Source organism: Cryptomeria japonica, chromosome 1, assembly GCF_030272615.1.
Source record: "Cryptomeria japonica chromosome 1, Sugi_1.0, whole genome shotgun sequence".
Classification (NCBI taxonomy): Eukaryota; Viridiplantae; Streptophyta; class Pinopsida; order Cupressales; family Cupressaceae; genus Cryptomeria; species Cryptomeria japonica.
The window spans coordinates 8,827,367-8,851,269 of NC_081405.1; the positions used below are offsets into that span (position 1 = coordinate 8,827,367).

A 23,903-nucleotide genomic window follows, 5' to 3' on the forward strand; every position below is an offset into this window, starting at 1 on the left:
AAGTTGGGAAGACTTCGGAAGCACAGATTGCCAAAGTTGCGAAGACTAAGGAAGGCATCTCCGAACTTCGGGATTCCGGAGTTCCGGGGAAAAGGAGAGGAGGCTTAGCAAAGGAACTTCGGAACCTCGGGGTTCCGGAGTTCCGGGGAAGAGAGAAAAGGAAGCAAAAGAAAGGAACTTCGGAACCTCGGCGTTCCGGAGATCCGGCGTTCCGAGGAAAAGAAGAGGACGCTTAGCAATGGAACTTCGGAACCTCGGGGTTCCGGAGTTCTGGGGAAGAGAGAAAAGGAAGCAAAGGAAAGGAACTTCGGAACCTCGACGTTTCGAAGTTTCAGAGTTCCAGGAAAGAGAGAAGGAGGCAAGGAAAGGAACTTCGGAACCTCGGGGTTCCGGATTTCCGGGGAAGAGAAAAAACGAAGCGAAGGAAAGGAACTTCGGAACCTCAAGGTTCCAAAGTTCTGAAAAAGAGAGGAGGCAAGGAAAGGAACTTCAAGACCTCGGGGTTCAGGAGTTTCGGGGAAGAGAGAAGGAGGCTAAGCAAAAGAACTTTGGAACCTTGGGGTTTCGGAGTTCTGGGAAAGAGAGGAGGCAAGGAAAGGAACTTCAAAACCTCGGGGTTCCGGAGTTCCAGGGAAGAGAGAAGGACGCTTGGCAACCTCGGAACTTCGGGGGTCCGGAGTTCGGGGATTGAGGACTACGGGACTTCCTCCAAACAAGACAACACTTCACACTTCATAATTCCATTTCTTTTCTCCTTGATCAACTGGGGCAGCGCTGGTCCATGGATCGTATCTCTAATCGGTTCTCACTGATAGACCAAGGGTGTCATAAAATGACAACAGTATCATTAGAGACATTGAGCCCATTCAATCTTTATCCTGCTCCAAGTATAATGCAACTTTTATCAATCTAGATATGCCCAAAACATATTATAGGATGTGCAGCACTGGCAAGAGAACATCTATGGATGTACCTGCCATCAGAGTAATGCACAGGCATCCCCACTATTTTAAACCACATCTAGGCAAAAATTTTACCCAAAAAAACAAGAAAAATACATACGATGGGGGGGCCACAAGATGAATGAAAAAATCCTGTTTTGTTGATTCTCCTTTGGATTTTATTTGAAAATATGAATGGTACTGACAATTTTCTTCCAAACACATGTAATGTTTTGAAATATAGTCAATGCCTGAACATCAAAGAACACAATCCATTTCAATGGTTTGATTCCCACAACAGATCAAGCTCTCAAACAAGTAACAATCAGGTAAATATGTGAGTAACAATAGAAGAGGATCCGATTTTGTCTCTATTGCAGTTCTGTGAAGTGTTGTAGTTTGTTTTTCCTAAACATGAGCAAATATATCCCAGTAGATTGCCACATTACAATTAAGGTCCAGAAATACAAGATTCAAAGAACAAGTCCAAAAATCTCTCATAAAGAATCTGAACAACAATAAAAAACTGGAGGCAAGTTGAGGCTATTTTTTAAAACATAACAGCAGAGACAAGACCATCATTTTATTGATTTGTGTTCTGCCTCTCATGTAAATTCTCAATTCAATTCTAATGTTATGTAATGTGTATCTATAACGAATATGATGAATGCTTTATAACATGAACAATTTATATCTCCTATATTTTTAAAACTTTCCCTAATTTTTAAATTGTGATCCCCTGCCAAGCCCAAGAAAAAAGGCCCCCATCCCCTAATGTCCCCAGAAATGCCCTTCCTTGTCTACTACCATCCCCATCCTAGAAACAACATGGAACATAGGTTAATACTAACCTAATGATCTCTAGACATTCAACAAGTATCCTTTACTAAGCTACTTTGATAAAAGCTTAAGGGACATCATGACCTTGCAATGTCCCATTTAAAATATGTTTTCCAATTTGTTCAAAATTACTTCAAATACAGCAAATCTGAGTCAAAATAACAAATTTTCAAACCCTCATACCAACATAAAATGAAATACCCACAATAATTTAGCAATTTCTTTTCAAAACTATGCACCCAAATTTTCAAAATGTTGTACAAACTCCTGAATCTTCTTGTATATATGAAATCTGATTTTAGTACATGTAATATGTCGAACACAAATAGCAGCAGAAAAGCTGAAAGCTATTCAAATTAAACAAACACCAGAAAGCATCAAACTCACACAACACTGCTAACTCTAATCGGCCCCAATCTAGAAGAAATTCCTCAACAACGAGGCTGATTAAAATAACAAAAAGGTACAACAAATCTGATCTACAACAGCAACAAACTGATCATTAACACCATTCAAAAAGGCACACCAAATATTGAAAACAAACTACACAATCTTCACCAACAACTAAGCACACCGACTTCACCTACAAAACAAACTTTTCCAAACAAGACCTCGCTCGAAAGATGAACACTTCAAATCATGTGAAGATTGATAAGGTATGAAATAACATTCAAAAACACTCCACACAGCAACAGCAACACCTACAACAAACTGAAAACAAAACTGCAAACTTGGGCCTGCATACACACACACCACACTGAACTTGCTGAACAGTACAATCTTTGAAGCTCTATTGCACTACCTGAATGAGGCACCCTTCTAAATGAAAAGGTTTTCCTCCTCTAACTCTTGTAACCCATGGGTTTTCATACACAAGTCACAACTTCTATGGGTTTTTGTCCATAGAAGTAATTGAAAAGTTGCATGGACACAGATATGTTATCGGATACGGATACGGCCATTTTTTAAGATCCCCAATTTGGATATGACTGGATATGTCATTCGTAAAAAACACACACATATATTTAACACAATTTTCTAAGTTATTCGAGGAGATTTTCATTACTTCAAAAGCAATATAGACACATAATTGCTACATAAATAATGATGAGTTGATATAACATTTTAGAGTTGCATTGGAAGATAACCCAAAAAATGGGTCACTGAAATAGAAAAACATTTCATTTGTCTTTCTCATTTGGTGTAGGTTTGTTAATACCAATTTTTCAATTAAAAAAAAGCATGAACGAAGTTTTTAAAATTAAATTTAGGAAGATTTACATCAAATTTTTAAAAAAATCAAATCGCATAGTATCTAGCATGGTTGGAAATCAAGGATTTTTGGGCATGCGTGGGTACAATATTCAACGTGTATCCAAGTTGTATTGGATAAGTATCCATTTTGGAAACGGGAATGGATACGGGGATACGCGTGCCCAGGGAGGCACAAAAGAGTTTCCGGCTACTATGAGTAATTATTGAAATGTGACTTTGCCTATAAATAGAAAGAGCAAATCCAAATGCCACTCTCTTAGAAAAATAAATAAAATAATATTATTTTCATTATTCTCCCTCCAAAGAAGCTCAGCATTTTTGTAACAAAATTCCTAACAAAAATTAGACAACAACATCCCATATGCAAATGATTATAAAAACTACTACCAATAATTGACAACATCCCATATGCAAATGATTATAAAAACTACTACCAATAATTGATTGCCACCTAAACCCAGAGGTTACAAACATCTTCATAAGAAATCCCACGTCCTTCCTTGGATAAATACTTGAAAATAATAATATTAAAACGATTATTTGACCCCTTTTATCAAAAACAAGAAATAATAAATGATTCAGGTCCAAATAATCAATTTTTAATATCATTATTTCTCAATTTTCATACCTTTGCCCAAGGAAAATATTTGGAATGGGATAATATATCTTCTGTAATAAATTAATTAAAAAGGGGACATGACAAAACTCCTATTGGAGAAGTGCTAAACCTAACAAGATTAAGGGTGAATTATTTTCATTTGTAAAATTTCCATTCGAAACAACAAAAGAAAAAATATATTAATGTCCACAAATGACCAAACATAGGTAAAGAGGACTGGAACATAGGACTGTTACAGAAGTAAAGTACCCAAGCAAAAAGGTCCTTAAATCAAAATAAACAAAATAAAGCAAAAAAAAGCAAGAAAGTGATGAAATAAACAACTGGGGGGTGAAACTAACATGGTGACCTGGAAACAAATATTAGTACATATATCAGAGTGAGTAAAGGATCCCACAACTGAGTGATTAAGACCAAAGCCAGCAAACAAGTCAAAATTTTATCGCTACCCTAGTCAAATATCATATGTAAATCAGACTTCAGCATGTTAGAAACAGAAATATTAGTATAAAAGTGAATATCAATAAAGACATACCTATTCCATTCTATTGTGCAGTGTTCATTTCTTCATTTATAGTAGATAGTTTCTTGTCCGTCTGTCATATATTTTGTTTCCTATTGAATTTTATCCTAAGAATGGTTAGTTACATCCTTTTCTGGACATATTTCTACTAAGGATATTGACCGGATGATTGGATTTCGATCAGTTTGTTCATCCTTACAAGCAAGAACACTAGCATGGAGGGTAAATCCCCAAATGAAAACGAAAGATGCTATGATGCTTAAGATTATGAATTGACAGAACATTACATCTCAAGAAGTCAACCAACAGTTGCCAAAGCAATAGAAAATAATTAAATAAACCTTTGAGTCAAACTCTTGCACATCCTGCATGGCTTGAAAACAGATCTCCAAGCATCTTGTTACATAATCCATAAAGTCTTCCTCGTAGAACTGAACATCCTCAAAAAGAGAACACAAAGATCGGCATGCTGCAAGCTGAAATACAGCAAAAACTAAAAGTTAAGTACAATTAAAAAATGCACACCAGTTTAGCAGTATGATTCACAAATATAGATTGCCCGAAGCATAAACATTAGTTAACCGATAAACTTTAGTTATAAGATGATGACTGTATACAATCAATGTCAACCAATGATATCAAAAACATACTTTAACTGCTAGATCCTTATCTTGTAGCAAACCAAGCAACTCAAAATATACTGGTTTTCTGATCTCATCCTTGATCTGTCACATCACAAGCAACAGATCATGCATTAGAAGATTGAACAACAATAACATACAGAACGAAACCATTATTCTTCCTTATGACAATCACAATAAATCAAATAACAGTTATCCTTGTTGATGCACACCCAAATCCCGTGCATGCCTGCACAGCCAATGACACATGCAAATGCATGCACACAAACAAGTGAATACTCAAGTCATGAACACACACAAGCATTACATTAACCTATAATCTATGTTTAAAACATGTGATAGCAACTGTCTATCTCTGGTAAATTGGTAATGTTAACCTAGCACCGAACTTACTAAGATGTAATATAAATACACCAAAGTCATCTATTTGAGTTTAATTTTCATCATACGATGTGAAAGCAAAGAGTCTTTTTCATACCTGGTGCTAAAATTATAAGTTAAAGGAAGTGAAAGTCAAATATTTCTATTCATGTTAAATGGACTCATACCACAGGCAATTTGATGAATTTCAACAGATGACCTCAAAGCACAGTTCCAGCAAGTTCCAGCACAAATCTTCTCACACATGTTTATATCATTGGCTCTTCCAATGCATGAGGAGGAACAGACCCCAGATGGTTTTTGCTGCCAGCTTTGGAAATTGTCAGGTCTCACCTCATTGAAGGGCCTTACCTTTGCACAGCTATTTGCACTTGTACTTGTTCTAGAATTACTGTGTTAAGTTTTTCCCTGCTGATCTATTTCACTGACTTCTTAAATTTCTTTGCTTTATTTTGTTAGCTTTGAGTAGAGAGCCCTCTTTGCCCAAGCAATTTGCTATAGTAACAGTTGTATGTTCAAGTCCCATTGATCTATTCTTAGTCATTCACGGACATTAATATAGTTTATTTCTTTCTAATAAAAATAACTAGCACCTCCAAAGGAGAGTAAATGGCAGCCTCAAAATTAAGCCTTCACCTTGGCATTCTCAAGTATGTAAGGATTTATTTTATTCTCTGTCTGGTTTCACCCCTCCAAAAAATTCTTTCTCAATCTGTCAACTACGCAAAGTTCAAACACATGCCCATCCTATGGTTTAGCTGACTACCATCCTATAGAAGCAGTGGAGACGGCATCATAGCTTCATCAGATTCATTAATTTCAACAACAAAACACCCCATCCTGAAATCTCTCAAAGGAAAGGCTGCAGATATTATATTTCAATCTACAAATACTGGTTCCTCACACACAAGCAAATCCTGATCCTAAAAGAGAAAGCCTGTTAGGAGCCTACATATGTTACCTTTGCAAATGTATTTCAATTATTAGCTAACATGGATGTTGAACATAATATACACCAAAATCCTTTTTCCCACTGTCAAATTTTGTGCATTCCTCTTCCACCAGACACACAAGCATGTACTATGAAGGAGGCCCTTCACTACAACACAAGTAGCAGTACATTGACCACTAGTGGATGATTTTGCAAGTTTTCTCATATTTCCTTGCAAAGTTTTTGGCCCAACTCTTAGCTGAAAATCAACCTACCAAGTACCATATGAGTCCAAGTCCTAGAGGCTAGTACTATGTTCTTGAAGAATGTAGCCAACTATCCCAGTTTGTAGGATTATCTCAAAGATCACAGCAAAGCAGCTTCAACCTTTATTCCCAATTGGCCTTTACAAAAGTAAGACAGATCATGAGAAAGTACTATAGTAGTCCAAGAAATCATCCACTCACCCCATACTCAATATTTCCAGGGAGCAATTACTAAAGTAGATATACAAAGCCTTTGAAAGATGCTATCAGCAAACTCTCCACAAATGATGAATTATTCGACTTGAACCCAGTAATCACTAAATCAATCACAGTTGCATTACCACTGACATATTCACTGTTAGTAACAGTTCTTCCAATCCACAAGAGCACTTCAATAAGTGATCCACCATAGTTGGAAACAGATATCATATGTGATATGGATATCTCAAGATATGTTGCTTATTAAAAATTACACAACAATAGTCCAAATTTACATTGTCAACCACCCTTTATGTCATATGAACCAGATGACCAAATGTCCTTTCATGGCAAACTCATCTACCTTACACTGTTTGGTGGGCAATTGTCTTCTAGCAATGTCAATCTCTGTGAAAATGCCCTAATGTTTGGTGTTACCCAACTCTTTAGCAAATCTTAATTCTCTGCTTAATAATTCCAAAACTACTGTTGAAATCCTCAAAGCCCGTTACAAATTCCATACAATATTATCAGCTCTAACAACCATTTAACCAACTTCTCCATTAACTACAATAGTCACCATGCCAACCAAGGTACAGTCCACCTGTAATACATCCCTATCAGCTAACATGCAATAACCTACTGAACCTCATTAGCAGCTACTAGACAATGGGCATGCAGGACTTTACAACACCAAAAGTATATCTTTATATCCAATTTTCACTGAATTGCACGTACTACCCATTCTACCTCTTTTTGCTACTGCATATCAGAATATTCAATAAAACAAATGGTAATACTGCAATGAAAAATCTTGACCAGAAACCTCACACGTGTGTAATGAAAATGATAGCAAGATTTTGTTAACATTTTCATTATATTTTGCAAGCCAAGCAATCAAACCTATTATAATTATTATAACAAACCTCAGATACCCATTGGCCTAAAAGCCATGCAACCCTGCGACGAATTATCCATCGGTTTGAATGCGTATTATGGAGTTCTGGCAAAAGAGCTCCTTCAAACCTGCAAAAATAATATTGACTATTCAGCTTTATGAGTGAACTACAGAACCAACTATAATTTTTGAAGCACATCCATCTTCATACAAAATTTTAGGTGGTTAAAGTCGGTTGCTCCTCTGAAACATAAACTACAAGATGTTGAAGACAAAGATGTTCGAGTACTTCCAATATGTAAAATGTCTTGGTATGGTTTCAATAAAATCAAATAAGAAAAGAAAAGGGCACACACCATCCTTTGAAGCTTAGATAATTAGAAAGTTCATAATGAGTCATTCCAACAGCACTGTAAGCGGCCTCCTTGAGAAGCATTTGCTGTGTTATCTCAACCTCTGTTGGAAGACAATTACCCATTGCCTCCTTAAGAATATCAAGTACCATGGGAGCTAAAACCTGTGAGACACAATGTGTAGTTAGAATTCACATTCCAAAAACTTTTGCAATTATTAGACAAAAATATGACAGGGCAGGAAGACTTCTATATAGGAACAAATTTCTATAGTGATGTTGCAACAGAAAAAGGAGTGGAGAAGAAATTTCACCCATAAAGATACAAAAAAGCAATGTGGTACAACCCAGAAATCAAAATGCAAACAAAGAATCTAGACAACTAAAAATATGAACAGGAGAAGACTAAGTACTGTTTCTCTAGACCCCAATAACACAATAAGTAGCATTTGCATCATTCAGAACAGTACATGCCCCAAAAACATCTCAGACAAAAGCATGCCCTATACATTATAAAAGTAGACAAAAACACCGTGCAATATAAATATTCAAAGATGAAGAATTTACCAAGACAAATACTAGATGTGCATGTGCACATGAGGGACACAGGCACAGAGACACAAAACTGCATGAGACCCCCACACACACACACGAAAGCATGCCCTATACATCATAAAAGTAGACAAGAATACCATGCAAGATAAAAAATCAAAAATGAAATAAAGAAAGAATTTACCAAGACACAAATATTATATGTACATGTGGGCACACGAGAGGTGTACACGCACACACTAAAACATGCCCTATACATCATAAACGTAGACAAGAATACTATGAAAGATAAAATTAAAAGATGAAGTAAAGAATATACAGAGAAACACTACAGGTGCATGTAGGCACATGAGGGACATGCACATGTGCACAAACATGCCAACGGGGATGAGGATACACATTCACACCTGTCGATAATTCTCAAATAATGTCAGATACAATGCCTCAGCACAAGGTCGCAACTTCTCTGTCCACTGAATCATGTCCTGATCATGATGAAAACTTTCTGGATCACGAGCCCATTCTTCCAAATCTTTTGAAGAAAAAATTAAATATCTGGAAAAATAAATACAAGTGGAATTATAACCAAACATCAGAATGCAGTTTCCTGAAGTTTCAAGAATTGTATTTAATCAAAAGAGTTTGGTTAATTTCACATGCATGTTTTTATGTATATGTTGATCTTCGGAAAACTCAAAAAGAAAAAAAAAAGAAAAACATCTCTTTGAAACAAAATAATCTGACGATTTTTAAAACATGTCTTTTAATTCTTTAAAGGACAAAGGTATCATACTTTCAATGGCAGAGTTCATAGTTTAAAAAACAAATCGTATTTATCCATATTAGAAGCAGTGCTCTAAGTGAACATTAGAATGATTTGCAATTACATCAAACAAGTTAAAAAAGAGCTGATGATGCAGCTATTGCTAAGCCTAACAAGTTAGCAAGTTTTGCCAATGTCAAAGTGTCAGACGACTTTAGAAGAGTAGAAATTTTCCCTGAGTCCACTCCTAAAATCCTTCTCCTAAGAAACAAGCTGTTGATTACTTCGAATCTGATGTACATCCTCTATGCAGTGAAAAGTAAACCTCCTAGAACCCAAGATCCTTTCCATATTGATGCTTGTATTCCTTATGGTAAGAGGGTCCAATTCATGATGCACATGTTTCAGCTCTCTTAGTTCTTGGCAATCTGGAAAATATATTAGCAATCTTATTTGCTGTTCCTTCATTACAAATAATTACCAAATTGACAATAGTAAGAATCCAATTCACTTCAATTAACAAACCTGCCACAAATCACTCTAGGTTTCCAACTACTGCAATGTTGTCAATTTGTACAGATTGCACTTTCTTTTTCCAGCAAATAAAGACTTAATTGTTCCACAACCTGAGCCACTAAATATAACTAACATAGTTCACTAAAGCTCCCAAGAATCATTCTAGGTGATAACTGCCTCCCAGTAAAGCTCCCTCTTGCATATCCTAATGCATTTTTTTCAAGTTGTTCTTCAGTTGCTCAAAATATTGTTGTTGGGGTTTACCCCAGACAAACTAATAACCTGATGGAAGCACATGGAATGATGTCATAGTCATCAAAAAATGGGCTATTGAATTTTAAAAATACAGAATAGCATCTGTAAAATCCCTTACAAATCGGGGATTTTTGAGCATTATTATATGACCTCTATCAATCACAAAATCTAGATATAACAAAGTTCCCAGACTCGGACTCGGCTCTGACTCGGCAAGGCTGACTCGACTCGTGACTCGGCTCGGACTCGGCAACGACTCGGCAATATAAGAAAACCCTTGAAATTTAGAGATTTTTAACGATTTAAAACTTGTTTCATACACCCATTATTGAATTAAGCTTAAAGACACTATAACATCATCAAATAGAAGCTAATTTGATCACATACATAAACATACATCCATCACATGCGTAGAAATGTAAATTGTAGCTGAAGGAATTAGAAAACATAGATATATAGAGTTATAAATGTTGTCCAATGTATATAAAATCCATGACTTCAAATGTTCCCAAACATATATGTAACTGTAAAGTGTAAACAAAAACAAGTCTATGGCTCAGGCTCTAGCTCAGCCTCGTCTATCTGCCTCCTAGAAAGGCGTCAAAGGTAGGTCCTGGATGACTGAGTAGCCATAGTCTCTGCTTGTGATGTGTCAGTCTGAGTAGCCATAGGTGTTGGGGACGAGGGGACGTGTTTCCAAGACGGGGGGACCAAGGGCCTAAATTTGGGGACGGCAAGGGGACGGCGACAGGGGGGTGGCGGGGTGGTGGTGCTGATATAGTTATACATATACATATAGTACTTGAAAAACTAGTTTTGAAAAGATGTATGACAGTATTACAGTATAAGAATTACATTTTCAAATGAGCCTATAGGAAATTTGAAATACTAAATCTAAATACCAATTACCAAGATTTCTAAGTTGCGTTGTTATATGGAGCCTAATCAGAGTCAGAGGTTAGATTTTCCCTACTTCTATCGACGCGGTTTCCCCCTATATTTTTCAACGGGGATTTGGGGGCAGCGCCCCCAACTTGGGGTCAAGGGGCATCGCGACCCGGCGTCGGGTGTTATAAGAAAGGGAAATGGCGAAAAAAGTCATTAAAAAATGTTTTGTTTTTTTTTTACTGCACTTTATTAAGTGACTCCAGCCGGGTCACGACCCTCAGACTCGGCGAGTCAGGGAATGACTCGCCTGACTCGGCGAGTCAGGCGAGTCACACCCTCTAACCCGTCCGAGCCCGGGTCAGGGTCACCGTGACCCGGCAAGGGTCACCCGGCCCGCTGACTCGCGTGACTCGCCGCGAGTCACGGAACTCTGAGATATAATAACAATTTCTAGGCAATAGTATGATATAATAACAATATGTTAATCACCAAATAAGAACCAGTCAAAATCATGTTTAATCACAAAAATATTAGGTTAGAAATATATCAAAATTGCAACTTGACAATTGATTTTAAAATCGCAACTTTAACAGGGAAAAACTCAACAAATATGCCATTCCACGAATAATCACATATAATCGCAAATTTTGATTCTTTGGTTTAGGAGTTTATGGATCTTAGTAATTATACCCTCACATGAATCATGAGACAACTTGATGGAGGTCTATGAATGTAGCTCTACACAAATGGTTGTCCAGTTAATTTTAGAGTTTATGGAGGTAAAATTTGTTGGAATATTGCCTCCAATGCCAGGAACACAAATAACGAATTCACCTTCACAAAAAGAGAACAATATTATACCAGAAAGATAACTGATATTGAGATGAATAAAAATTAAAAAGTGCTATGAGCTTTGTTTATAAAGGCAAGAGCGAGACAAATGAGAGCACACAATAATCACATGTGGCTCAATGAGACGCAAGGGTAGGTAGAAGTAGATAATATCCAACTACCGGCACAAATATTAATGTAACCTAGGAAGTCATAAATAATGTTTTCCTAACAACTAAATGATTAATGCCTAGGTAAACTTAGGCATGTGAGTAAATATTAATTTACTCCAACAATATTCAGCAACTTGGGAATTTAGCTCAGATACTACACTAACGTGAGGATATTTGGTAGCTTTAGAGAATTCTACCTAGTCCAAGAACTATTTTAAAGAAAAGCTTCTGAAGAATATATGATTATATTTGGTTGAAATTTTAAGTTTTTGGTCATTGTGCTAGTATGACCTCCTTTTATTACTATAAGCACTAAGAGGGGGTATTAGAATATAAGGCTTCCTCGTAATAGTCAAATTAGTGACTTGAGGGAGTTTTAGTGTTGCTATTATTAGTGTTTTGAATCTTAGACAAGTGCCACTTTTATTTATTGTCGGTTATTGCTCTCACAAAAGTGTGCACCCTTATTGAGCTATCAACCCAACAACCCTATAAAACATGGAAACAATCCCCAAGTGTGGGACCTTGCACAAGGGGTTGAATCTCTGAAGAAGGCTGGCTTCCTTCCTAATCTAGGGCAAGTGTTGAACCAACCCAGCACTTCAAATTCTAATTCTAAACCTACTCTAACAACTTGTAGGAGAAAAGAGACGAGAAAATGCAGAAAGTAAAGAGGTGATGCACCAAAATAAGAGATGTCACAAGGAATCAATCAAAATACCATGGAGATGCACAAACTTTAACATAAATGACACCAAACGCATGTATAGAGGTTAAGGTTTGCTGAATGTCAAAAGGGAAGAAGATTTTCTACAAATCACACTCAGAAACAAGTAAACACGACATATATGTGAGAGAAAGCCCCAAAACACATGCTTATCATGAAGTAAGAAGACGTGAACATGATGCACAAGTCAAAGAGAGGCAAGAATGATGATTTCAATTCATTCACAAGCCAACAACCAAATTTACAATTGCAGAAATGCAAGAATATACAAATCTTCAAGAGAAGTGAAAGAGCAGAAGATAGCTCAAGCTAGTGGGGAGAGAACCCCTTACAATGAGGCTTAACAGCAAATTTATAGCAAACTGGTCACAAAGAAGAAACCAACAGTCAGGGAAGAAACCCTGACTCTTGTGTGTACAGGTGGATGTTAGTCTAAGAAGATAGGGGAGCGGATCAATTTGACATGATTGTGCGTGCAAGAAACCTGGCCATACAATGACAAAGCAATCCCAAGAAGGAAAGTACATCTGGAAGGTGGATTTCCTCACAATCCAAGGTCAGAGCACATAGACCTGACATGAAGACCATTAAGCAACCATAAATAGGCATGGCCTTGGACTCAACTTGATGGCAACCTACAAAACGCATTAAATGCACCCCTTATAGCTCCATGAATCGAAATAGACAAGTTGCAGGTGTTGATGAAGTTGAACTGATCAACTAGGGCAGAACTGGTCCATGAAACATATCTCTTATCGGTTCTCACTGATAGACCAAGGGTGTCATAAAATGACAAAAGTTACATTTCCCAAACTCTATACAAGGATATGAATCTCATTGTAATACTCGCTCCAATATCTAATAATTTTATATTGTGTTCTCCTTTTAATAATAAGATCAGCAAAGTGACCATGGTGGGATTTAGTTAACCAAGACAGTTTTATCCAGAAAAATCAATTCTGCAATTTCTCTATCAAATTGGATTCTCTCTATGACAATTATATTGATCACCTAATACATAGATTCCAGGACACATCAATCTAAATGTCTTGTATGAAGTCAGCAGTTTAATTTAACATAAATTTACACCTGTAAGTCTATGATAGCCATAAAAATACTGTAGTATTGATAAAATAATATTCTGATATTTCTACTTGGTTAACACCACGTGAGAGCAAGTTATAACACAAAAAATGAAAACATATTTCCGATTTTTAATTGTCAGATTGAACAATTTCTGCAACATAAGCCTATTTTAGACAAAATTGTGGTTATTCACACTCACAGACCAGTATGTGATTGAAACATGAGCATAGATACAAGTGCAAGCAGAATCTATAAGATTGCTAGAATCTTCGCTTTATATACGCTGGATTATAAATGGCTCATAAATAAAAAAATTATCTTTGCAGTAAACAGAGTTAGAAAGAGATGTAAGATTATTCCATCACTTAAAGATTGATGGACCTATGTATACTTTTTTAAAACCATACCTTCGAATAAGTACATTACACAGCAAGGCAACACGTTCACCGACCATCAGAGATTTAACAATTTTCTCAGCTTCTCTGGCAATATTATTCTTTGCTTGATCCAAAGTAACAACTGTATCACCAACTACACGACCAGCATTGCTAGACTTATAATCTTTACATTCAAGCACGGACTTAAACAAAATCATACACTGTATCAAGAAAGATTCAAATGAAACAATATATGGCTCTGGATCAGTGATTTGCTTGTAGCAGAAGTCCAAAATAGAAGGAAGCACATTCTGATTACTGAACGAATATGGATGTACACACTGCACTGAAACCAAAACCTTCATTAATTTCAGGCATGCCCTATCTGCAAAAGCACAAAAACTCTCATGACCTTGCTGAAAAGCAGACCCTGCATCACAAGAACCAAAGAGGGTCAATTTAAAGATAAATGCAACATAAAAAAAAATCAAGTTTATGTGCTTCGAAATCACCTCAACAAATCTTCATACCTAAAGGAGAATTTTTCACAGACTAAACTGAAATACCTTAAAGCCCAAATGGTAATAGAGAAAACAGTATTTCATATTATTTCGCCAAAGTACTCACAGATGCCTGAAAAATAAAATATGTAAAGAAGAGAAATATACAATGACTACACAGGAAAGAGATTTGTGACAAGGCAGACTGTAGAAGGCTACATAACACAATGACCAATTAGATTGCATCTTTAACGAAAATAGAAGAGCTGATTATAATGAATTCCAATGGATTTTCAGAGAAGTAATTATGTTGCTGCTAGTTTTTGGAAGAAAACAGCAACTGCTTTCACCTACATATTCACCAAAACAAATATTATTGATCCTTAATGTATATTGATTGAGTAAGTTGCTGTTCCTTGTGGAGAAAGATGGAAATACAGTCTATATACATGAAGAACAAAGTTAATAAGAGCATGAGCAATAAAGAGAAACCTGTATATACAAGTAGAGAGCATAAAACAGCAATAAAAATGTTACATAACAATAACATGGCCAGGAGAAACCCAAAATGGGGATGACCTCCAGAAGAGAGTGATTTCCTCCTCAACCCACTATCTGATGAGCTGTTACAGTGATATAATACCTTTGAAAAATCCTTCATAGACTTTTGTGCAAAAGAGCAAACTCCAAACCTCTCATACTCTATCTCTATAATTTAATTTAACATGTTAAATTGAGGTCAGAACCATCCTGCACACACAGTCCTGTCAGAGACAGGTTCAACAGTGGTCAGATGAGTGACATGCATAGGACCCCAATTTAACCCATCACCACTATCTGATTTTCTATCACTTCCAATGAAACTGAGTGCTAAAGTCCTCCAGTGCAATTCTTCTCTATTCTCTGACAGAGATCATTTGAAACTTGGCTTAGGTGGCCTAAAAGAATGATCCATCAAGAGTGATTAACATATGGAACTAGCTTCAATGAGAACTCCGAGTCAGAACATTTAAGTGACTATGTTAGATGATTATCCTAACTTAACATATCTAATTTTGCATATCTTACACACACATCGTAGTCTTGAGACTCAGCAAGGACTAGAAGATCAGATTCCAAGTCAGATTCAGCGAGTCTGCAGCCTCAACTCACACTCAGATGAATCTGACAGTAACGACTCATGAGCATCACTTATCAAGCTCAGTCGATTCAGTGAAAAATCAGAAAATCAACTCAAAACTTCAAAAATAACATTAGCAAGTTTAACCAAGATTGAGCCAAGTTTTTGCACTAAATCCAAATATAAGGCAAAAAATGCCTTGCCAAGTCAATGGTGAATCTGAGTCTCAACACTCTACATACACATATGCACACACACACACATATAGATCTCTCTGTGTGTGTACAAATCAGGCTTACAAGGCTCGAACTCAGATAAGACTTGTTTGGCTCTAAGTTACCAAGTTCGCTAGCAACTTGGCCGGATCCGGGTGCTGGTTCATATGTGTTTAGGTGCACCCAGTTCTCAAAATCGACTTGAAATCGGCGGAATGGGAAATGTATACACCATTTGACAGTAAACACCACTGGGCAGCCATCCATCTCCCTAGCCGGCCGATGAAAGGTTCAGTGCTGGTTCGTAGAGACTATCAACTATATGCACCTCAACCCCATATAATAAGAATCTGTAGAATATGAACTATTATCAAAGTGGATTTTATGTTAATGTAGAATAATATTAAATTTACAATTTAATAATATTGTTTTATTTTTAATAATTTTAATTTAATAAGTGTAAAATACTGTTTTATTTTAATTTTAATTTAATTTTAATTTAGAAAAGATAAAAATAAATGTTCTCCAGCAAAGCTGACCCTCCTAAGAGAAGTCGCCTCCTTTGGGCAAAGGGGTGTTTGAGGCTACATAAACAAATTAAGTGGAGGAATCGAACGACATATATCCCATGGATGGCAGAATCAGAGCAGATCAAAAATCCCTATGTACAAATACATATAACCTGCAGGGAAGATCAAATCAGAAAAGGCATCGATCCAGAATAGGATTTCTCATAAAAAGCGATCAAGATCAGATCTGAACCGTGTTACTCTAGTCCCTCGTGTATGTAGAAATAGTTAATCTATATCAGTTGTATGTAGATGTGAATTTATATGCAGACATGAATGTCTGAATTTAACATTAATTTCTATGCAGTTAATAATGTAAATATCTGCTTGCAATAATCGATCATGTTGGTGTGAAAAGGAAGGGAATGCAAGAAAGGGGAATGGCGAGGGATACCTCACTAGACATGCCACCTCATGAAAACGGTTAAGGACCGCATGAGGCCAATGGGGATAAGGTACGACCTTGGGCCTAGGGTTGAGGGTCAGTTTAGGGGCACCCTATTGCAACTCCCCTACTGTCTCCACATTGATCAATAGTTGAAGTGAATCAATCATAAGAGGTGAGGGATTGACATGATGGAGGGAAATTGTGTAAAGCCCTCACTAGGTACACCACCTCATGATGATGGTTAAGGACCACATGAGGCCATTGAGGATAAGGTCTTGTTGTTGGGCCTAGGGTAGAGGATACTTGGGCCACCTCATCATATATCCCAACACAACCCTCGTTATGTTTGAGCTTCCATGTAATCATTGGGATTCGTTGTATATATATATATATATATTTCCTAGCCCTAGAATTGGATATATTTCATAAGTTATATCTACATTGTTGTCTGATCCGGTTGCACATTTCCAAAACAGGCTTATCTCATCTTATTTTTGAGTGAAGATTATATCTCTAATTATGTTTTGCCCTTGTTTCATTCTGGATTGGTGAATTTAGGGCAAAGTATAAAGTGATCCCAAAAGGGAAACATTACATAATAAGCGTAAAATATTTAAATTAATTTTAAATTTAATATATATTATTTTACTTTAATTGATAATAAAATTGTTTTTGTGCTAACAAACCCAAAACCCATTTCAAAATTTTGCCGAAATGGCGAACCGGGTTCTCGTAGCCAAACCCGTGCCCAAACCCAAACCGGCAACTTAGGTTTGGCTGATTTTTTACTCAAATTAGGTGGTTGTTTTTTGCAATCATGTTTTTCACACTCGAAATTTGCTGCACTATTCAGTCACATGTGGTTGCTTTTGGCACATATGCATGAGAAAGCTAATGGTTCTAGTCCCAAACAGAAGGAATGGTGAGTTTTAGGGCTTTCTACAGTCAGGGTGATTAGTATACACAGATATACATATATACAAACACATATATACATGCATGCATACATACATACATACACATGCACATGTCTATATATGTGTGTGTGTGTGTGTGCTAATGACATTGATAAATCATCATTTTTGTTTTTGTATACAATATGTTTGTTCAAGACATGTTCAATTTCTATTTTCTATGATGTTTGGAACACATGGTGATGCTGGAGCATCCTGGGCGTATGGCAATCAGCATCAACCAAAAACATTTTCAGATTGTTTGCTTCAAATTTTGGCTTGTGTTGGTTTTCGCTTGCCATCTCTACATTATTCACTCCAGCGCAAGGCAAGAGTTGGAGGTCAACATGTCAAAATGCAGATGACAGGGCTTCAGACTTTCTGTATTGTCAAATACTTCATAGCAATGTCAGGTACCTTAGAGAAAGGTATTTTCATGCAGACAAATCTGACGGCAATTTGTCACTCTAGCAAAAGAAATCCCATCTCCAGAAGTATTGAGATTGTAATTTGTGATCCAAGTGCATACAACCTCGCATTTCGAGCAGACTAATTTCGGCTCTTATCTCTATTAGTATGTTCAGTTCATCTTATTTGTTACCTCCTTGCAGCCTGTGTTAAAATGAGCTCTGAAATATAAATGGAAATCCATCAAAGCATATGGGATGAGGAAATCTGCCAAATCTTCAAATTGCAACTGCCCTGGAAGACGTGTATGCAACATGTGGAAGCATAGATATGGCACGTGAACTGTTTGACAGAAAGCCTCAAAATGTTGTGGACTGCCATGATTACAAGATATGCACAAAATAGATCTGTTGAAAAGGCTCTAGACGTTTTCAAGCAAATTAAATTGGCAGGCATAAGGAGAAGGATGAACAGCACCTCCTATTTCCTCATTTTGAACAATGTTATCACCATTTCCATTCTTACTACTACTACTAGCAAGCTTATGAACTTTAACATTAATGCTTTCAACATTTTTATGCAACCTCTTATTGAAACCCCTATAAGCTTTACTTTTAGATGAGTAGCCCAAAAAAAAGCCTTCATCTGATCTGCGATCAAATTTACCTAGATTGTCATCATCTCTTTTTATAAAACAAGGGCTACCAATAATTTTGAAGTACTTTACAGTTGCTGGTTTACCTTTCCAAAGCTCATAAGGAGTTTTGCTGTATTTGGCTCTCAGCAAACTTCTATTCTAAATATACACAGCTGTATGAACAGCTTCTCTCCAAAAAGCATCACTAACCTTGGCCTCATTCATCATGCTTTGGGCCATTTCTTGAACTGTTTTGTTCTTTCTCTCCACAACACCATTTTGTTGAGGTGTTCTAGGTGCTGAAACCTGTCTTTTAATCCCATTCTTTTAACAGAAACTAACAAACTCATTAGAAGTGAATTCACCATCATTATCAAAGCGTAAACACTTTATTTTTAAATCCTTTTCATTCTCAACTAAAACCTTAAAAGCTTTAAATTTTTCTAAAGCTTCAAATTTCTCTTTCAGAAAAAGTAACCCAAGTCATGCGAGAAAATCATCTATTAACAGCATAAGATATTTTTCACCTCGTAAACTTGCTGTCCTAGTTGGTCCACATAAATCAATATGGACTAACTCAAGTGGTTTAGTACTAGATAAATCTTTAGACTTAAAACTGATTCTAGTTTGTTTACCCATCTGACAATCTTTGCAAACAATATCTGCTGGTTTTCAAGCTTTGGCATGTCTCTAACAGCTTCTTTCTTGCTGATTTGAACCGGATTATCAAAACTCATATGCCCAAGTCTTCTATGCCACAACCATGTTTCATCTATCTGACTCAAACAACACTTTTCATCATTAGAATAATCAAGAATATACAAATTATTTGCTGCTCTAGTTGCATTTGCAATATACTTCCCTCTTTTATTAATGACACAGCAGTTTGAATTAAAATCAAGATCATATCCCTCATCACATAACTGACTGACACTCAACAAATTGTGCTTCAAACCTTTAACATACAAGACATTCTCAACCTTGGTTTCTCCATCATTTAAGACAAGAGTACCAATACCTACAACTCTTGGTGAAGAGTTACCTCCAAATCTGACTTTACCTCCATTCATTCTTCTAAGAGACTGAAATTTGTTCTTGTCACCAGTCATATGTCGGGAACAACCACTATCAACATACCAGATGTCTTTTTCATTTTGTGCTAAAAAAGCAGTTTGCACAACTAAAGACATTTCTGAACTTGGCTTTTCTTTTTTCCTCCAGACTTTGACATTCTCCTTTGCTTTCCCTTTGTCATTCACCTTCTTGGATGAATTTGTCAAAACATTCTTACAAAAGTTTACAGAATGACCAAGGTTATTGCACTTATAACAAACAAGATTATAATTATTCAGAGGAGTAAAAGGATTTTGATTCACAAAACTGACATTTTTCTAGGAAATATTCTGCAATTTACAGCCTTGTGACCAAAATAATTGCAGGAAAAACAGTAACCATGAAAGTAAGCATCGTTGTATCTAGTCAAATGAGTTTGTCTAGCATTAGAAAATTTGTTGAACTTACCACATCTATTTTTAGGAACAAAACCAGCATTAGGCTTCCATTGTTCACCTCCAGAGGATTTAGAACATTGACCTTCAACATGGCCAACTCCACTCTTGTCAAGAGACTACTTTTGTGAGTTCAACAGACTATCAAGAGTCATAGTACTATTCTAAAAAGTATTCTCATTACTGAACTGTAGTGAGGATTTTCCTAACTTTCTTAAAGAGAGAACTTCATTTTCAAGTTTTTCACAAACAACCTCTTTGTCCTTGAATTGCTTTCTAACATCATCTTCAATCTTTTTGGCTTCTTCAATCTGCACTTTAAGTTCTTCAATATGTTTTCCAGCAACCTCTAAAGCAATTATTTTTTCAGAAACTTTGTCACTTTCCTCTTGCAACAACACTTTCAAACTTTGTTTCTTCTTTCTAAGCTTCTTTATTTCAATTAGAGCACAAATAAGTTCTTGTTCCAAATCAACCTCAACTTCTTCATAATTTTCAGACAAAGTTTCTTCTACAACCATGAAAAGGACTTCGTCATTTAGAGAATCTCCTTCACTAGCTTCTGACAACCTGCTCTCTTCTTTCAAATAAAGATTTCTTTCTGAAAAGCGAAACTTTTTGCCTTTCTTCAAAAACTTTTTCTTGCTGTTTTTGTGTTCATTTTTATAACAGTTGTCCTCCTCTTTCTCATAAGGACATTTTGAAGCAAAATGCCCTTTCTTGCCACAGTTAAAACAAGTTAAAGACAACGTGTTTTTAAACTTATTAGAATTCTTCCTAGATTTTCTTGCAAAATGAGCTTCTTCACCATCACTTTCTTCCTTTGAACTGTCACTAGATGCAAGACTTTTCTCTTTACCCTTCTTTGATACCTTTAAGGCATTTTCTCTCTTTGAAGATGCTTCAGCACTTGTTCTCATTTCATAAGCAGTCAAGATCCCATGCAGCTTATCAACCATAAGCTTATCAAGTTCAGTTATCTCTTCTATTGTTGAGACTTTAGCATCAAATCTTAAGGGCAGCGATCTTAAGATTTTCGGAACAACAACTTTGTCATCTAGCTTCTCTCCCAAACCTTTCAAGGAATTGACTACTTCATCAACTCTTAAGAAATATGCTGCTATGATCTCCTCCTCTCGCATTTTTAGACCTTCAAACTGCATTTTATGTGTCTATAGCTTAGAATTTTTAACCTTTTCATCCCCTTCGTAGGCATTTTGTAATTTTTCCCACATAGCTTGAGCAGAGTCACAATGCATGACTTTAACAAACTCAGATTCAGACAAACCACACAAAATGGCATTCATGGCTTTGGCATTATTCTCAAAAGCTTTCTTTCCATCAAGATCTGTAGGTGGTTTAGAAGGAGGTGTGTAGCCATTGACAAGACTCATATAGACATCAAATCTTAGAGACATGATATAAGTTTTCATACAAACACTCCAAAAAGCATAGTTTGAAACTTTGACCCATCAAACAAGAGAGCTTTGTTGGTTGCTAGACCTTCTAGAGGATTCATACTAACCTACCAGGAACAAATCTTCAGGCTTTCAAGCTTTGACAGAAGATGACCGGCTCTAATACCAATTGAAAACACACAGACAATACTAAGGGAGGGAGGGGGTGAATCAATATTGTAAAACACAACTAATTAAAATAAAACATTCAACAAATGGTCAAAACACCAGAACACTGAATTTCCCATGGAAAACCCTTTCGGGTAGAAAACCACGTATTACAAGAATTATTATTACCAAAGTGGGCACCGACCCAAATACAAACAAGAGCACCAACTCCGTGATGAGCACCAACTCAATACAAGTACTCCAACTTTAATGAGCACCGACTCAAACTCTCAATGTACAAATTCAAAAGATTATATAAACATGCAAGCTCTCTATTTTACTCAGAAATGAGTAAACCCTTAAAAATCTCTGCACTCTTACATTGAATAATATGAGTTTATACGTAGTTAAAACACAGCTCCATCTAAACACACTCCTCTTCATGAAAACTCATATGTGCTGATAAGTCTTCTGTTTAGAACAATAATGCTTGACATCTCATGAACACCCAGAATTACTGCTTCAGCAAATACTACCAGCAAATAGATGATGGCCAGAAAATAACTCTAACTATATGTCTTGAGCCCAGTACTTAACAATGCACACATCTGCAAAACTAATCTTCTACGCACAGAGAAAAATCATATCTAGATTTTTGACCTGCACAACCACTGAATCCTCGGAATACCACATCAATCAAAAACCGGCTCCTTACAGTTTTCAAACTTAAAATTATAGCACGATACCCATATTTCACATGCTGGTCATCATCATCTCTCTAAAAAGCAAACTCGCAAAATATATTCACACAGCTATTTCGATGTCTCTGTTCTGTTTTTTTCTTTTCAGCATTATCACATATGAACAGTCACATCTCAAAAAAAAATTCAATATTCTCCTCAGATAAAAAACACGGTATCTCAGCTATCACCAAATCAATTCCCTTCCACCTTTGAAGAGTACATAATTAATTTCTGCAGTTGCCAAAAGCAGAACATCCAGCAGTAACGCATCTTACATTATACATAATTATCAAGCTGAAAGAGAAAACGGCACACTTTAAACAAAAACCGTGTTAGTTTCATTTTTGATGTAAAAACAAGATTACCGCCACAAATTGCATTTCACCGGCTTGTGAAAAGAAAGCATTCACTCATTTTTACGCCTTCATGTCAAAAAAAGGCCTTTTCACCATACGTAATGTGTATGTCAAAAAAAACGGTTTCCATTATTTTTATCGAACAGATTTTAGCTGAATGTTAACATCTCTGCATGAGCATTTTTTTTTTTTTACAAAGAGAACAAAACCACTTTAATATCAAAGCTAAAGTTTATATCAAGAACATCTGTCCACCAAAACATAACTCCAGAAAACGTGTCTTGCTGACCAATCCTTTACCATCGGGCTATTCAACTTTCACAATTGGAAATGATTTAAAAAAAATATTTCAAAAAGAACGCTCCACTGGAAAACAACCACCCTTCTGCAAGACCCGACATACAAAAACAACACCTTACACAGAAACCATAACTGATGTAATGCTCTGAAAATAACTGATGAAAATGGTTCTGCAAAAATCTTCCAAACAGGCTGAGAACGATGCCAAATACAGAAATTTTCAGGAAACAAAAAAATTGAAAACCATAACCAATCAAATATTCAGAGGAAACATAAGAAAAACATTTTTTTACCAAATAGACACTTGGCACCTTGTAAACAGCATCGAACTCTTATACACAGGTAAACAGATCACTTGCATCGAATAGGTCTTTAATTAGACATCAATGACAAAATGCATCTACAGGAAGAATAAGACACAATAAATTTGAGTAGAGCAAGGCAAGCAGGTAGAGTTAAGAAGGCGTTCTTTATGTTGAGTGGAGAGTTGGTTAGCTGCACTGAGGGCAGAGGAAGACTGCATATTGATAAGCGAGAATTTGAACAATGTGTAACTATTGAAGTTGAGAAGAGCAAAGGAGAAATAGGGAGAGTGAGATGAGAACAGA

At 36.3% G+C, this 23,903-nt stretch overlaps 1 protein-coding gene across 9 annotated transcripts in view; it reads right to left on the minus strand.

Annotated features, from left to right (window-relative positions):
• LOC131036604 (uncharacterized) overlaps window positions 1-23,903 on the minus strand; it is a 263,434-nt gene that overhangs the window by 126,295 nt on the left and 113,236 nt on the right. For all 9 annotated transcript variants that reach the window (XM_057968520.2, XM_057968515.2, XM_057968518.2 and 6 more), the window contains 6 exons: window positions 14,064-14,463; window positions 8,825-8,972; window positions 7,870-8,030; window positions 7,542-7,641; window positions 4,849-4,923; window positions 4,540-4,674 (listed from right to left, as the gene is read on the minus strand). In XM_057968520.2, coding sequence (XP_057824503.2) covers window positions 4,540-4,674; window positions 4,849-4,923; window positions 7,542-7,641; window positions 7,870-8,030; window positions 8,825-8,972; window positions 14,064-14,463 — 1,019 coding nt within the window. The remainder of the gene's footprint in view (window positions 1-4,539; window positions 4,675-4,848; window positions 4,924-7,541; window positions 7,642-7,869; window positions 8,031-8,824; window positions 8,973-14,063; window positions 14,464-23,903) is intronic.